Raw genomic sequence first — 18280 nt, forward strand, 5'->3', positions numbered from 1 at the left:
GAAACGTTACTCAGAACTCTTGTTATTCTTTTGTTGAGTGAGTCAGCACATCATTTTTGCCTTTATACCTACTAAATGAATAAAATATGTAAATCCAAGGTCTCATCTCCTAATTTGTCTTTCGATGCCGCAGTGTTTGTAGGTTTAAGATTAAATTCCCTTCGGTGGGAGACACTTTTCTTGCTCTAAAAACGCTTTGGAGTCACAGTAGCCGTGCATCAGTGGGCTATAAAAACGGAACAAAAAAAAGTGCTGCATAGTGCCTCAACATGAAACATTTGCCATTATGACAAATTTCATCCAATGTCTGTCAGGCCTGCGTATGATGAGACATCCATGTGTATTCTTTGGCTTGCATGACAGGATTTATAATTGAATTAATACCCTGCTCAAGAGTGTGTAGGTGTGTATTCAAAGGCCTGAGTTGAGGTGGGGGAATTGGCAGAGCAGCCCACAGGGTCCCGTAGCGCTGTCAGAGTCAGGTTTCCTGTTCGAGCACCTCTACCTCAGTTTCGCTCCAGAACCCGACTCACCGCAAAACCGAGGCAGTGTATACGCACAGAGACTCAGTTATTCTCTATTCCGTTCATTCCCCGCACAAGTCTCCCCCTCAGAGGCCTGCGACAACATCATGTAAAAGCACATAGTCGGCTGGCACTGCGCAACATTTTCTATAGATTTTATTTTCCACATATGGTAAGTGAAATATGTGGAAGCAAACATAGAATAACGTTCAGTATAATTTCCTAATGCCAACGTTAATTATTCTGGTCCCACTGGCGGCTTTGGTTTCTTTTTTTAAGAAAGTGCTCCATCTTCTGGAAGTAAGAGGAAGAGTCACAACACAAAGATGAATGTTTCCATATCAAAGTTTATTGCTGACATGCATGTAGAATTCTGATGAAGTAGAAAAATATGGGTTTTTTTTTTTTTTATACAAACGTGTTTTTCATCTGTACAATTACGCAGTTTTCCGTATCTAGATGCCCATGTCCAACCAAGCAGCTTACAACACATATCCCATTGGGTTTAAACCACACCACGGTTCTTATCTTACAACTACTATCCTACGTTTCCAGTTGAAACAGTCAGCAACACATCAGTTACATACTGCAGACATAGGACTTTAGAAGCAGAGTGAAAATCATCATAAAAACTGAAATTTGGAAAATGAATAACATTTTACTGCTTCAATGCAGGAGTTTATCTACTTTGCTTTGTAGAGTAAATGATCTGCACATTTTCAATCAGTTGCTCCGGCACACCTTGCGAGTTTAAAATCATGCAATAGTCACGTGTTTGACACAGAGTTGAACCTCACACTATGTCCATGCTTTTCAGTCCACGTTGCAGTCTACCAATACAACTCCGTCAAACAAAAACATTGAACGTGGTACAATCCACGAGCTAGAAAGTGAAACTTTTTTTGATTAGGGGCGGGGACAAAATAACATCTACATCAAGGGTCCATTGAACCTTTGGTTACTCATCTGTAGTTGGGCATCATGGAAGATTTGCGTAAAACACTTTCCACAGACAGATCAGCATTGGCTACGGTGTTCATGAAACACCCGTGTTTTTCTGATGAACAACCTAAACTACTACAATACTGCTGCACACCCATGGAATTCACATTGAGGTGGGAGAGAGCCGACAGCTCTCTTTACATGTCATTTTAGCTTCTGGGTGTGGTGGTTGATGGCCAACGTGGCCCATAATGCACGTCAATCGGCATGTGTTGAAACAAGAGTTGGTGTCTCACTGGGTGGAACTACATACAATATGACTGGCGCATTCATGATGGTACATATTTACATACTGACCAGAGTGCAACCTCATGTGGGGATGTTTGCGGGAAATGATGGAGAAAAAACAAAACACACACACACACACAAACACACACACACACACACACACACACACACAAACACCCTCCTATAAATCAAGATAATGTGAGAGTATCATTTTAGTTTTCTGTAAAAAATATAACTATGCAAAGTCAGTCTTGTTATTAGTGTAGCTTAAGTTGACCACAGACTTAAAAATGGCAAGAAAAAAGATTGAGGAATCAAAAACTAAATAAAAGGGAAACACAAAAATTAGATGCTACTCTTTCGTGAATGTGGCTGAAAAGGATCAAAATGAGAACCACTGTTGGAGTTAACAACACTTCTTAAAGCTGAGAGAGCAAAGAGGCTTAGGGCCCCCGCCACACTGGCATAAGTTGTGCAGAGTATTGGGGGGGGGGGGGGGGGGGGGGGATGGGCGGTCTACACAAGAGAATAAATAAATCAACATGAAATTACAAGGGAAAAAAGAAAAAGTAAAGACATTTGAAAATATTTCAGAGCCTATGTTCATGCAATCAGTTATAAATAGGAAGAAGTCTAGATAGCCTAAAGCAGGTACCAATACGCAAAAGGCAAGTTGCAATGTACAGATGCCTAACAGTCACTGGTTAGTAGCTTCGCCATGGTTTGAAGAAACCCCTTGGATAAAAGACAAGAATGCATCAATAGCCAAGGAGCCCCTAGAACTAAACTTAAAATCAGAGTCTGTATTTTCATTTCTCTATGAAATATTACAGTGTCAATTACCGGCCACCACCTGGTCTCTCTGTATAGAGAGCCCACGTGGTGAGATAATACAAGTGTGTACAAGTTGAGCTGGAGAGAAGGCTTGAGAAATGGCAATAGAATGTGAAAGGTTTCCATCTTAAAAAGAGAGCATTCATGGCAATCGGTAAAACATTCAGTCAAGCCCCGTCTCAGCAAAGCCTGCTCTGGTTTTCACAGTGTCTGCCTCCGAGGCAGGCCAGATAACACGATGATTGGAGGTTAGCTTAAAAAGAGTGTGGCTGTGAGAGGTGACCAGCTCCACACCCTCAAAGCATAGAGTGACAGTTCACATTCATACTGAAGAAGAAAAAAAAACACTTCTCATTATCTTTCTTGATAAAGAGAAACTGGGAAGTTGGAATACCTGGAAGCCATTTGATTCTGAATGAGGCTGTGGGTACCAGTTTCCTTGGCTAATAGTTACTTTAAGACATGATTTTTGGCAATAGAAACATGACAGTGCTTAGATCTCCACTATAATGGCACTGAGGAAGCGTTACCATCAATATGCCTTGGCAGGGAGGAGCCAACAGGGTTTCCCATTCAGTTATTGGCATCGTGACTTCCAGGTACCTCACACTAGCTGCCTAGATGCTAAAATAGATTTCCACAGGGATGCGCAAAAGCAGGAGACCATGCATTCTGCAAATATCAAAAAGGATGCATGGGCACATTCTTTGATATTCATTATCTTCAATCCAAAAAGGTAGGGATGAAATGCTACTTATTAAGGTTAATATGATAAAAAGCTTATTCAGATTATTTTTTGAAACCACTGAAAAAAAAAGGTTTCAAAGCATTGTCACTCTGACAGAAAACATTAATGCTTTATGTCACTGGTGGCATCAAGACTCCATTGTTACAATCCCTTGTCTCAGAACAGTGAGCATGGTTTACCAACAGACAAGCGAGACAGAGAGGTAGATTGATTTGAAGTCAGAGTTACAGACGGGGACCAGTCTCGATCATTTTCAGTACAGTAAACAATAGAGAGGCAGAGGAACGAGTGAGAAGAGGAGGAGGGTGGAATGGAGGTATAGAGAAGTGACATCTGTGATTAGGCGATCTGACTTGAGGCAACACCATTAACCACTAGGAAGAGGGGGGGTTGCTACATGATTCTGGCCCTGTGTTGCTCAGGGGATCCAGAGTTGACGAGGAGAGGCGGGGGGTGTTACAGTAGGGGGATCTCAAAGGAGGAGGAATATGGGGTTTAACATCTCTTCAACACTGCAGCCGGAGCCTTGTGTTAGCCCCACGTGGGACGGTGCCGTCGGGTTGGCTGCACAGTGAGATCTGACTGTGGGTGACCTGAGGGCAAAGGAACCTTTGGTTCAGATCTTCCTCCTGGACATTCCATGTTTTGCTGGAGGCTTCAGATTCGAGGAGTGAAGTTTGAAATTGGCGGTTTGTTCTGGCGCCCAACTCGCACACCTGCTCCACCTAGCTTGCGCAAAAGCCCACCTACGAATGGGGGCTGCCCGTTCCCTGGTTCGGGCTGGGCCTCCCTGTATGCAAGTTCAGTTTTGGGAGGGCTTGTCCTCCTCAGTCCTCTCTGGACTCCACAGGTCTCTGTGGGGTGTGGGGGAGGGGCTGCCATGGGTGGTTTGGGGGACTACTTCCGGAGGAAACGTTGTGCCAGGATGGCAGCATCCAGCGGGCTGACAGGCTGTGCGTCGTGGCCCAGACGCCTTACAGGTGGGATGCTGCCAAACTGGCGCTTGGTGAGGAAGCTCTTGGCCTCGTGGATAGTGTTCTTCTCTTCAGCCAGCAGCAGCTGCTGGCGCATGTAGTTCTCAAACTCGTACTGTGAAGACTCTTCTATCACCTTGGCCTGAGGGAAGAAAATGTAGTCTGTTCACTGTGTTGCAACAGCTGAGCTGACTGAAATAAAAACATTTTCTCCGAGTATATCGAGGAAGAAATCCAGATATGAAAACTATAGAAATACACAATTGCATCCAAGTAGTGCTATTTCTCGAGTAGCTGTATTTTAGCTGATCTGGACATGTCCAACAGGCTCCATATTCAGATCTGTCATGTTTCTCCTAAAATGTACCTCCTGCAGAAGTTCTGGGTGATTGATCTGATCGTCAATATCCGGCACCACCTGCAGAGGGCCACTCAACGATGAAACCGACTGCCTGTTATTAGGAAAACACACCAAAGATGATGATTAACACCAGTGATCTTGTCATTCTGATCTGTGCTGACAAAATGAAATCACAAATGTGAAGCCAGTGGATATCTTCACAAACTCACGGCAGGCTGGCAGTCGACGTTTTACACAAAGTCATGACAATCATTTCTTCAACAATTAATCATGACTTGACCATCAACACGCGTGACGAAATCTTTCAAACATCCAGCAGGGGGAGCAATTACCATGAGGCAATGATGCCACTGAGAGACTCCAGCACCTCTCCTGCAGTCAGCCTCTGCTGAGGGTCCAACACCAGCAGCTTTCGGATCAGGCACACCGTGTTCTCCGACACACGGCCGTCCCTGTGAGTCACAGATTAATAAATGTGACTATTGGAAGAATATACTGTCATTTCTTCGGGTCCAAACTGAACATGTGGCAAATTATCAGCAAATGTTCTGCAGATAACATCTTAAATCACAGATGAAGTATGCAAAACTATTTGGTAAATCCTCTAACAAATACTCACTCTGGGATAGAGTACTCGGCAGCCTTGATCTTGCGGAAGAGCTCTTGAGGTATGCTGTCATAAAAGGGGAACTGGCCGTACAGCATGGTGAACAGGACCACGCCAAGAGCCCACATGTCACTGGGTTTACCGCGGTACGGCCGACCTGGAGACAGGAAGGACAGGGGATCTGGATCAGTGTCTGACATCAACAGATGGCATTTGATATGGTGACAGCAAAAACAAAAATAAAAACAGATTCAAATCAACATTTGTTTGGACTGTGTGACTCAGGGGCGTCACCGGGTCTAATGATTAACGACATGAGTAAACAAACAGAAGCTACGACTCCATATCCAGATGTATATTTCATAGAAATGTCCAGCCCAACGCTGACTTTTGACATGAGCTAGTTTTTAATCATCAACGCTGAAACCAGCCCTGGACCGGCGGTGAATAAACTGGAGCCGTTGAAGGTGGAGCATCATGGCTGTGCATGACCATAGGCAGGCGGTAGCAACAGCAGCAGGCAATTATGTTAAAGCCACACACACACACACACACACACACACACACACACACACACACACACACACACACACACACACACACACACACACACACACACACACACACACACACACACACACACACACACACACACACACACACACACACACACACACACACACACACACACACACACACACACACACACACACACACACACACACACACACACACGGGAGGGGAAGGGGGTTGATGGGAGTAGTTTCCCTCCAGTGAGTCATCAGTGCGTGAGTCACTGTAGCTGTTTAATTGTGTGCCTGTCACGTTATGCTGATATACAGGCCCGGGTTTCATCTAGTTTCTGAGTTGGTTGAAATACGTTCTTCTCAATCTTGTGCAGGGCTACGTTCTGGATATGGCATTGCGGTCAATCGTGGAAGTGCCTGAGGCCTACGCATCAACCCGATTGGTGCGTGGCGCTGAGGTCTGCACGTTCACTGTGACAAATGAGCATTGTGAAGCGAAACAATGGATTTCTGCTTTCCCCCCCACAAACACAAAGAAGATGTTTCACACAAAGTGGAAAGTAGCTTCCTCTGCAGACACATACCATGAGAAAATGCAATAGCACCATGATTACACAAACAAAGAAGCTGTTTCTAGCAACATCTGAAATTGCAACATAAACCCTTTCTTGTTGCCCAATAACCAGAAAATCAAACACAATCAAACCGCCTGCTTAACGTTACACAACGCTCGTTAAAAAGAACCCCAGGATCCCTTCTGGACCCGGATCCACAAGGGTCACTCTTCTAACCAGAACCAGGTCTGGCATCTTGTATACATATATATTGTACACATATATATATAGTACATTAGACACTTGTAGGTAATACGCTTCACAACTCTATTTCACATCCTTAAAGTGGACGCTGCAAATCAGTGGCAAGTGAGGAAGGTTTTCACACCTGTGTGCGCACACATGATCAGTTGCTGCAAAAACAGGTGTGACTGTCAGGTTTTGAAAGTGACGCTGACCGGTTTTCAACACTGTTGTTACGGTCTGAAAGGCCCCATGCATGATGCATACACTGTCCTATAAAAAGAATACGCATGCAACACGCTTGTTTTTTCACTCACCACTTAATACATCAGGGCTAATGTAGGCCGGACTTCCTCTCTGGTCTTTCAGCAGGTCGTCCTCGCTCACCAGGTGCTTTCCCAGGCAGAAGTTGGTGATGGTGATTCGGTGAGTCCTGTGAGCACACACGCACAAAAACGCCTGATTAATAACTTTTATTAGTTCTGATTTGTAATCAAATAATGACTGGAATATTCCCACTGCTGATGAACACACACACACCGAGTACTCTCCTCTTTAACTTCAAACCATGGAAAAACACTGTTACTCATCACAACAAATGTAAGTTTAGAATGTGGGACACTGCACTCATGGCTCAAAGCGTCAAGTGAACGCAGGCTGACAGAGATGAGAAGAACTTGCGAGCATGCCTTGTTGTTTTTAATAGTCTCACGGTTCACCGGGCCTTAAAAATACATCAGTATCTCATGACTGCCAAATGCAAAACAGTGTGCACACTCTGTCTACAAGAAGAAAGCCTCCCATCTTCCTGGGTTATCATTGCAGTTAAGATACAAGTTGTCACAAGATTCTTGATATCAGATTCTGACCAGCGTCATAAACTGACAGAGGGTCTCCATGTCCACACAACTGAAAGTGTTTTCAATTCAGTAGTTCCTTGTAAATCTGTTGTACTATTCCTCTGTAGCAGCGGTTATATTCTCCATGCATGTTTATCCCCAGGTCTTGATCTTTAGTAGTTTCAATACAAAATGCAGAGCATATCTATTGCCTCCACACGGCTCTCAACATGGCGACGTCCAAGTCAGCGGCTCGCGGCCATGGATGTAAAGTGAACTGACTACAGGGTTGAAGGTGGCGCCAGTCACTCCTTTGAAAAGAGCTTTTTTTTGGGCTTCATGCACCACTGAGTAACGTTCAAAGTATACAATTCTGATTAAATTACCCAGATCTTCCGGCAACATTCCGCATCTATGGGCCCATAGAGCAAGCTCACGACTATTCTTTCAGGTGGTCTACATTAAGTTTAATATCATCGCCACCACAGTCTTACATGATGGTCCACATCAGGCCTGAGACATGAAGATAAAAGCCATTCCAGACACACGTCAGTCGGAGAAGACCCAGGGATGTTACAAGCGATGTTTGGTTAATTTGGTTTCTGTGGAAACGACGTGGCACTACAAGACCTGTCTCCGAGTCATTAAGGTCAACTGAGTTTGCTCGTGGTGGAGTGAACCCAACGGTGTTAAAGACGAGGCACTATATGGCCGGTTCCATGTCACGTGTTCTTTCAGCAGAGAAAGAGAAAATAAAAAGCTGCACTTTGACAAAGATATGAGTCAACTTTGTGGCTTGGGATAATTGTTCCGATGACTAAGGCCTGCATGGCGATGGGTTGCCAAACGAGTATATGAAGCTCACGAAGATTTCAAATACGTGAAACTTCAAGTGCACCCACACGATCACTCCCATGGTGAACACTCGCGCACACACACACACGAAAAACACACTCGAAAGCAAATGAGTGCAGACAAAAGGCAGCCAGGGTCTAGAGCCCGGGTCCTCTCTCGATCACGCTCCTCACCCACATCCGCTTTCTAAACAGCCTGAGGTCAACAGCTTCCCCTATTCTCTCCTACTTTCACACCCTGCTCATCTCACACACACACACACACACACTGCTCCTATTACAGCATCTGGAGCCAATTCCTATCACACTATTTTCAACCAAATGCTCCAATCTCAATTTCCCATTAGAACATTTGGTTCAAATCATTTCCAGCTACTTATATGATCCGAGACTTGAGCAGCCTTTGTGATCCAAATCTCTAGAACCATACAGTGGCCTTGTGATCTGCATGGAGATGGGCCAGAGCAGAGTGCAACGCTTCAAGGACCCTCGGCATAAAAGCTTCCTTCATAGAGGAGTCTGTTCTTTTGTCCCGTCTGCATCACGACCCGAGCTTCTATTCTTGCACCGGAGATTGGGTAAATTAAATTGCATGTTTGCCTCGTGAGGCAAGGGTCCCCGAGGACCGAAGAGAGACCACACCATCTCTGCATCCTGTTCATGTGATCCCGGGTAAGTCGGGAAACCAGAAACCTAAACAGCCCCCATGATTTATCCTCCCTAGCCGCAACATTTTGCTGAAAATACAACAGCGGACGAGAAAAGGAGGTCAAAGGCAGGGCAACTTCTACACATCATTTGGGCAGAACAGTGATTTGAAGGGTTATAGAAGTACCCAAACTTTACACAAGCAGTTATTTTATTCACTTTTTTTAAAGTTGGCGTTGTTGAATTATGGCTACTGCTTGTCTAGCATCATTGCATGTTTCAAAAACAGTAATGTAACATTAAAAACATTCAGCACATATGGTGATGCAAACTGTCACAGATTCTGGAAGAGATAAAAACAAAACAACAACAGACACAACACCGTGCCATGGTGCGTCTCCATCGATGGAAGTCAACACAGCTCTGACATACAACAACCCTGCAGATTCATTTATGACATCCTGCTTTCATAACAGCTGGCTCTGCAAGAGGAAATCACATCATTCGTGCGGAAACTGCTGAGCTTGTCGGTGGCATCGGTGCATTTCCCAGAGTGACGACAAGCAGCGGGGGAGGACGGGGGATTTTTAGGAGCGGTCCGCGTCTAAAATTGGCCCACGTCCTTCCCATTCGGAGAGTACATTCACACACACACACATCCAAGAGGAACCATGCAAGCAAAGCAAAGTATGATGCACAAAGCAGGCGGGTAAGGGAAGATGACAAAGGGACAATAAAAGCAGGAAAGGGATTAGGGCGTAAAAGAAAAATAGAAGAATAGAGTAAATAAATGATGACTGTGTCCACGTGAGTGTGTGTGTGTGTGTGTGTGTGTGAGTCAGCTCAGAGCTATGGTGCCTTTGGCAGAACTCTCCTTTGTCTTCAGCTGGGACGGAGTGTTCCGTTCATCTGCTCCTCTACCCACCATCCCTCTCCCCTGGACAAAACACTCCTGTTTCATCATCATCACCATCATCACCACCACTACTACTACTACTACTGCTACTGGTGGTGGTGGTGGAGGACACAACAGGCTCTGACCTGAGATGTGTCATGTGGTAAAAAGATAAGCCGGGAACGTGACCTCTCAATGCATGTACTCATACTGACTAAGTACAGTGTGAGGCAACTCCATGACTATGATCACTGGTGCGCGATGCGAGCATGCTCTATATGTTTGGATGCAAAAGGTATGTGCAGCAAGCGGAGGAGCGGAGAGAGAAATGGAAAAAGGTCGGCTTTGTGGGATGGTTGTCAAGAGTCTTCAAGAAAGTGCGTGCAGACCTCTGCTGTTTGGAGGCAACCATCCACAGGTTCAATGCAAAAATCTAGCTGAATTATCTAAAAGTACCAGATAGCAGAAGTCACACTGTGAAAAGTGGCGGTTACCCCTGAATACAAACATCTCTCTTCACACTCTGTGCGGAGGAGTTTCCCCATTCTGCAGGGCCCATCTGAACGGAGGTGCACTCACTGTCCTGTGTGCTGAACAACACAGCTCGCTCTTCCACTGGGAACAAAGCAGTGGCTTATTCTTTGCTCTGTTTGGCCCTCCACTTCCAACAATCCATCCGCGGAGAGTAAATCAACAGCCTTTGCTCGACACACAGACACGAGAGCAAGGCTTTGGGTTCCTACCACTGATCTCGATCTTAGTCTGAGAATGTGACCCCTGCTTGGATTTGAAGCCAAACGTACACTGGATACTCGCTGCTGGGGGCCACTCACACACGTGAGCTGAGACAGAAGGACTTACTGGCAGGCTAATACAACTGACCTGGTATAATGAGAGAGGTTAGTGGCCAGCTAACTGATTGGACAAGTTTCATCTTACCGTTTGTTCAGCACCATGTTTCCCAGCTTGAGGTCTCTGTGTACAATGTTTTTCTGCACGGAGGAAAGAAAGAGAAGAGAGTTTGCTTAGATCGTGCTTCGTGAATCATTGGTGTCAAAACAATCAGTTTGAGAGTCGCGCACGAACATGGGCGATGAGTAATCAGAAGGTAAAATGTGAACTTAGCCAACAAAGTGATGATGTAATTTTCTGGCACGCGCGCCGGTTTCACTACAGCGAGTATAAAATAACTTTAAGCCTCACCCACTTGCCCGGGGCAAGTAAAACGGCACGTTGGGCTCGTAAATTTGGCAACTCACTTGCCGTATCGCACAACTTGTAAAACAATAACTGAATTAGACACATGATGGAAGTAGCTTAGTCGGCTGAAATAGAGGACGAAGTCTTTGTTAAATAACCAAAAACATTAACGAGCCCTGCAAGTGCATCTTTTCTTGGAGTAGTTGAACAAATTCTATCGTAGACCCACCTTATGAAGGGCGTCCACCACACGCACCACATCGTAGAAAATGATGATGGCTTCGCGCTCGCTTAGTCTCTTCTCCTTTATAACGTAATGCTGGAGGTTTATTAGATCTGCCGTCTTGTCGCTGAAGTCGTGAGCACACAGGCAGTCGAGCACGAGACAGATCCGCTTCATCTTGCGCACCTTGTTGGCCTCCATGTCCTCCACTATTTCACAGGCTCGATCCTGGGGGGGGGGGGAAACAACAAAGAGAAGTGTGAGCAGCTATCTTCAGGAAGGGGCTTACTTCACAAGTTGTTGATGCATTTTAGAGGCACTTTCCAACAGTGTCCAATCAATAAAGGTTGAGGCATTCATGAATGCATCAAACTGAATGGATTCCTGCACGACGCCAGCTGATTCATTCAGCTTAGAAGGACATAGATTCACGCAGAGTAGAGGACATCAATCACCGCATGTAGCCAATGAATAAGACACGTCCACCCCGACGCATCGGCTGGTGGAGGATGAACAGAGCTCATTCCTCGAATTCCAACTCCAGCCCCAAATAGCAGAGTCACCGCTTCTTATTGATAGCTGTATCAGGTTGTCAATTGCAGTCAGAACCTCTGAAAAAAAGTGTACATTATGAACTGGTTCTCTCACAGCGGAGATGCACTATAACAACCAATATCGATATCGCAGGCCTAACGGAATCAGAGTGCACGGCTCAATGCTGCTATTCTGAGAACACAGGCAGAGTGGAACCGACAGATGAGAATGAGAGACAAAGACGAAAAATGGAGAGAAAGAGAGAAGGGGAGAGAGCGAGACAGAGGGGGCGAGAGATGACATTGAGGAGGCAGACGGGAATACAGGTGAGGGGGGGGTCCTTATGAATGGATGGGGCTGTGGATAGAGAATGGCTACAGATAAATATGGCTTTTAAATGGTGCTCCCACTTCTCCCTTGAAACAACCCTGATAAGGAAACACAAGCAGCTGGCCGGACCAACGACAAGCTCACCGCTGCCATTACGGGGCTGATGAGAGCACGGCGTTACTTGTACTTGCATGGTGATGCCACATTCTGAACTCAATACAAAGTTACAGACACGTCTCCATGGTAATGTTGGTGTATTTAGCTTTTGCAATTATACAGGAAACGCGCCCACGCACAGTGCCGAGTAATGCACCATAAACTAAAAGACATTTGTCCATGATATTAATTATTTGACTTATGATGTACTACGCACCAGTCGACAGAAATGCAACCTAATTGGCGAATGTGTGCAGGTGTCGGTCTACCTGAAAGAGGCCGTGGTGGTGGACCACGCCGTCCTGGTTGTGCAGCAGAGAGAGGAGGGAGTACTCTGTGTGCAGCAGCATCTTCCCCTGCCTCTCCTCCTGAGTCTCCCCTGCAGAGTCCACTCGCTCCTCCAGCGTAAGGATCTGCCGTAAACACACGGGAGGACAGAGCACACATTAGGTCACAAGACAAGAGGTCATACCGGATCAGACGGCAGGACGAGAGCTTTAACCATTTAGTATGAAGCTGATCTTCAGACACGACAGCGGTTAAATAACTGAAGGCATGACAGGAAGATACATCTGCTTAGCATTTAACAGGAAGTTACAATCCGTGCAGTGGAGACGGTATAAGAGGTTTGCAGCTTTAAAACAGTGGCTCATAGGTAAAGCAAACAAGCTGTGCAGCAGACAGGGAGGCTCTGTAGTCACGGGTATGACAGGAGGGTCACGCGCTGACTCACTACATGGTCGTGGGGGTTAGAAGTCGACATTCCAGGTGGGGCGCTACCTTCCTCCCTTCCATACCCCCCCACCCCCTATAGCCCCCTCCCGTGTGTAATTGAGTAGCCCCAATAAACAGATCGCCCAGCTGAGATTTTGTTGTTTGCACCAGACGGAAACAGGGGGCCATAAAATGAACACCAACGAAGGAAGGTCAAAGGTTCAAATGTCTACTGGGACATCATAGCTTTGTTTCGAATTACATTTTTATTGAAGCATGTGCTTAACTCGCCGAGTTTGTGAAAAGGAAAACCCCTCCAAGAACAACTTACTTTGAGCTGATAGAAGTCATCGGTGCCGTCCTTTCTGGCCAGACATTGCACTATGCTGGGCACGGGTGAGTTGCCCAGGCGAGGCCCTGCAGGGATAAGAAAAGAAACAGCTGCATGACCAAAAGGCAGGCTACAGGCCGGAGTGTGTGCTCCCACTGCAACTCATTAAAGGCCGCATGTGCACGTACCCATTAACACCCCTAGTGTAATGTTTTCTTTGGCACTCTGCATTGCAAATAGTGGAGGGTACGTGGAGTAGAAAACAGAGACGTTTGAGAGAAAGGCAGAGACACATTTTGCCAGAGGGAGGGAATAAGCTTGCTCCAACACAGACTGGGACCTTTCTGGCCAATGTCAGGGCCCCTGGGGGGGGGGGGGGGGGGGGGGGTCAGTGAAATTCTTCACATTCTTGTCTTAGGCGTGCGTATACTCAGGGACACCCCACGACTCTCACTTTGCATTCCATATCCATACTTTTGGGGCTCGTGCAAATGAAAATAAAAAGCGGTTGCTCCCTTACCAAGGATGAAGGGCCCGGCTCTCTTGGCGTTACTGCCGGATATCCCGGGACATTGAAGCTTGCTGGCCCTGCCTGATGTCTCTCCAGCCCCCCTCTCCGACGAGCGCCGCTTGGACATACTGGAGCTGCACAGGGGAATAAATCTGATTAGCACACAGGATAAAGACAGTCAAGTTAAACGGTAAGAGCATCCACGTGACCACATGGACAAAACTCTGAACCGATGACGAACTAGCAGCAGCAATCTGTAATCAAGCAATGGCTTTATAAACGGTCTGTTTAGAAAGAACGACTGTACCCAGAGCTGCAGCTGTAGTACTACAGAATGCACTTATTAGTGAATAGAGGAGAAAGGAGGTAAACTTCAGGGCAGCTCCTCCCAGCCTATTTTAAATATCCCTCCCACACATTTACCGACACCTCAGTGTGAATGTGAGGCCATTACGGCGCCATTCAGAATGATGGCTGCTGGCGTCAAGGGCGACACCTCAGATTCAATCTCCCCAACAGGCAAAGCGAATGTGCCACAATCTGCAATTTAAATGCATACACTGGCACACAATTCTTTTTTTTAAGGACACATTTTGAATTTGAGTCTCACCACTGAAACATATATTGTTCTCCAGCATTTCCTGCTGCAGTGGACTTTGGTTTAGAAAAAATCCTTCCACTCTCAATCTGCGTGTTTTATCTCAAAATCTGTACAGCCGGCTTATCTGGCATACCTTCATCTGAAAGGACATGCGTGTTCGAACAAGGCCGAAACAAAACACACAAAAAAAACCAAGCCCTTACATGATAAAGAAATGGATTCACATGCCAGAGGGACCGGTGACAGTGTGACACATCATCATTACACAAACTACTTCAACTGCCACAGCAGATCTACCTCCCAGAATTCAGAGAGCAAGCGGTATGCCTTGTTTACTGACTGGAGTTCCTATGTGATGAAACCCCATCTGTTTCCCGTAACAGGGAAGTAGTGCCGCGGACCGAGAGGAATGAGTCACCTCGCTGTCGTCCTCACTTTCCATTGGACAGAAATGCTTTACTGACCAGGTGATGACACCAATGATTGTAAGACAAATATACCACCAAGCCTCTGACATCAACTGAAAAAAAGAATCACCTCATAGAAGTTACGTCCACAAGACAGGCAACACAAAGTGACATATCTGAAGTAGAAATGTCAGAAACTGATAGCAGCAGTATGCATATTTTAGCCAACTTAACAAGAGCGGTGATTCAGACCAATGCCATCCAAAATATCTCATAAAGCGCGAACCAGACAGCGAGTGGAGAGCTGACAAAGCCCAAAACTACTTCAGGATATGAAACCAGTCTTGCAAATGGAACAAACTTGGAGAAATGTAATATTCTTAATGAACTAGGCCCTCTTCCCGTTTCAAAACGAATCGTGCGCCACTCGCCAGTTGGCGTTTTTGGGCAGAGAGGAGGCAGGACAGTTGGCAGTCAGTATGGGCTGGTATGAATTCTCACTTCCATGAGGCTTTTTGTGATCCCAGACAGCAGACAGTGTCATAGTCATGTCTCTCGCCCATCTGTCTCCATCTCCACTAGTCATCACCCACTGAGTCTGATGAGCTGAGGTTTTCTGACGGCATTTATGGCACAAGCCAGGGTGACACCGTCACCCTGCCAATAGTAAGAGAGCATCTCACGCTAGAGCATGCAAGGCGAAGCAATGGACAATCAACGACTGCAATTCATGAGGCTCCTGGGAAAACCAACAACAAAAAAGAGGTTGGCAGAATTGAAAATGTACCGCTCCCGTTGCTGCCAGATTAATATTAAATTGTTGGTTGACTGCTAGAAAGGCTGATAGATTGAGTAAATTAAGCAGACAGAGCCCAAACTAGAAAAACATACGAATCCATGCACCTGAAAACACACTAATCAGACTCTACGTATGCACAACACACTGCAAATGGTCCCACAGCCATCATCTACCTACCAAACACCAGCTGTATTGCTGTGGAGCCAACCCCCGACACATCTAAAAAGCAAAAGGTCAATGTAGGGCTGGGCGATATGGCCTAAAAAAAAAATCTCCGATTTTTTTACAAAAAATCCGATTCACGATTTAAATCGATTTTTTTCCCCCAAAATTTTTTGCAGATGACAGAAGCTGTTGAAAACAATTTTTTCTTTTATTTTGTGATGATTTTCCCAAGTAGGTTGATAAAAATAAAGTGCAAACAAAACCTGAACATTGTAGAAAGGTGCCTGTAGTATACAAAAAGTATTTGGTCACTCTTTTGTTTGCCTGAATCATTTAAATATAAAATTAAATTAAACATAACATTAAATGGCATTAAATAGTAGCCTTCCATTGTAAACAACTGTGCAAATGTAACTTTTTACAGTAAGCTTTTCTAACTGAATACACTGATACAAACACAGCATGAAATAAAATGTATATGACCCTTTAACATTCACATTTTCAAAAGTGCAACATCTGATCTAACATCAACATAACATATTTTGCACAGTAAATAAGTGCATGTAAACAAAATCAAGTGCATTCACAACATAACCAACAGTATTAAACAGTAGTGCATGTTTTTTCTAAATATTTTTTGCCAGGAAGACAAGCCTGTCTACTACCTCTGGCTTCAGGCATGCACGGTGGCATGTAACAATGCCCCCCCCCCCCCCACACACTGAAAAGCCTCTCAGAGGGGGCACTTGTAGCTGGCACAGAGCGGTATTTCTTTGCTAAAGTACTTAGCCTTGGAAAGTTAAGTTGGTGACGCTTCCACCAGTCAAGTGGATCGGTGTCTGGGTCAACCTGCTGGACCACAGGTCAGTTGTTGCGGAGTAGAATGACATCCCCTCCAGCTCCGCAGAGATCCTTTGGCGTGTACTATTGTACAGCCGAGGCAAGGCAACGTCAGAAAAATGTTTACGGCTTGGTAGCACGTACCTGGGGTCCAAAGCTTTGAGACGGTGAATAAACCCCGGCTTTTCCACGGTGTATATGGGCACCATATCTTTTGCGATATACATCGCGACTGCATCCGTGATGGCTTTCCACCGGGCACTCTTCTTCTCATGCGGAGTACAGTTGGTGAATGTCTCCAAAATGCGGCCAGCAGTGAAGCTGCTGGCCGCCATTGTTTTAGTTTGTAAACAATGCGCGCGCACTCTACTACGGGAAAAAGGGGTGGGGGCGATTTTCTCGATTTTCAATAAAACACATCGCCTTAAAGCACACATTCGAATTAATCGATTAAATCGATTTATCGCCCAGCCCTAGGTCAATGCTACGAACTAATGCACACTGACCTAAATGACATCAGCGCAATGACAGCACACAGCTATCCTTTCCCGACACTGCTGTGCCTCTCTGCACAGCCAGTGATCTGGCAGGCAAGGCTGCCTCTGCCTCCGACTGTACCAGAGGGAGGACACGAACAGATACAGCCTCTGAATCATATCACACAAAAAAAAGGAGGAGAGACACGCTGCCGGTGCCCACGAGAAATGTGGGCTCCTTAAATAGTATCTGAACAAAACAACCACGTAGGTGTCCCAGGATCCACCCACCCAGACTCCGGGACACTTGTCTGGCTCTCTACAAGAACAGCTTGATTGCAAAAATCAAGATAGTATCAGGATGGACAAAAGACAGCATAAGGACACTACAGCAGGTGGTAAATATACAAGTCCAGAACCAAATCTGGAGCGATCATGAAGCCAGAGAGATAGTATGACCCGAAATTAATGAATCCACAAATAGATCAAACAGGAAGAAGAAGTAAGGCAACCCGGAGGTCACACAGGCTTCAATCATTCACGTCAGCTCTGACACACGTCCACCGCCATCAAGCCTATAACCCTGACTGCAGTTGTTGACCCTGACTGTGGTTATTTACGCGAACACAAAACATACATACTAACAATGAATATGCAGCTTTGTTGTCGTACAAAGTCTGCACATACCGACTTAGTACGACAACAAAGCTGGCTGATGTATTCGGCTAAAGACGCTGCCCGAGCTCCAGGCACACAAAGGGGCACACAACACAACAAGGAGTTGGGCTTTCGTAGCAAACTACAGTGTTAGCTCGTGTTTACGGCTACTTACGCACGAAACGTTATTCGTATGTTGCCTCCCGGTGTTACTATCACGACTGCAGGCGAGCGACGTTTGCTAAAGCCAAGCCTGGAGGCAACACAGCAGCCGCGAGGCTATTTAAACACAGTAAGGTAACGTTAGAGCCGGCTAGCTCTGCCAGAAAGCTAGATAGCAATGCATTTTACCACCTCGCTTACCTCGAGCCGAAACCGCCGGTAAAGTCTGCGTTGTCCGCTTACAACATGGATGTTTCGTGGGGTAAACGCTGCGGTGGATACACGGAGCTTCTCGCTGAAACAGGCGAGACCACAAGAGGGTTGGCTTCGGGGTTG

General features: G+C 45.8%; 1 protein-coding gene across 2 annotated transcripts; it reads right to left on the bottom strand.

Moving 5' to 3' along the window:
• Positions 1–853: 853 nt before the first annotated feature.
• On the bottom strand, positions 854–18280 carry stk40 (serine/threonine kinase 40). 2 transcript variants are annotated; one of them, XM_079274804.1, is made up of 11 exons: positions 18146–18280; positions 13847–13971; positions 13327–13412; positions 12551–12694; positions 11268–11489; positions 10778–10830; positions 6920–7035; positions 5291–5435; positions 5004–5123; positions 4678–4762; positions 854–4452 (listed from the first exon to the last, which is right to left on the bottom strand). In XM_079274804.1, exons 2-11 carry the CDS (start codon positions 13962–13964, stop codon positions 4234–4236), a joined length of 1308 nt encoding a protein of 435 aa, XP_079130930.1. In that variant the 5' UTR covers positions 13965–13971; positions 18146–18280; the 3' UTR covers positions 854–4233. The 2 variants fall into 2 exon arrangements, with proteins under 2 accessions (XP_079130930.1, XP_079130931.1); XM_079274805.1 differs by lacking the exon at positions 18146–18280 and adding an exon at positions 16794–16828.

This window comes from Melanostigma gelatinosum (genome assembly GCF_949748355.1).
Source record: "Melanostigma gelatinosum genome assembly, chromosome: 9".
In the NCBI taxonomy this organism is placed as follows: domain Eukaryota; kingdom Metazoa; phylum Chordata; class Actinopteri; order Perciformes; family Zoarcidae; genus Melanostigma; species Melanostigma gelatinosum.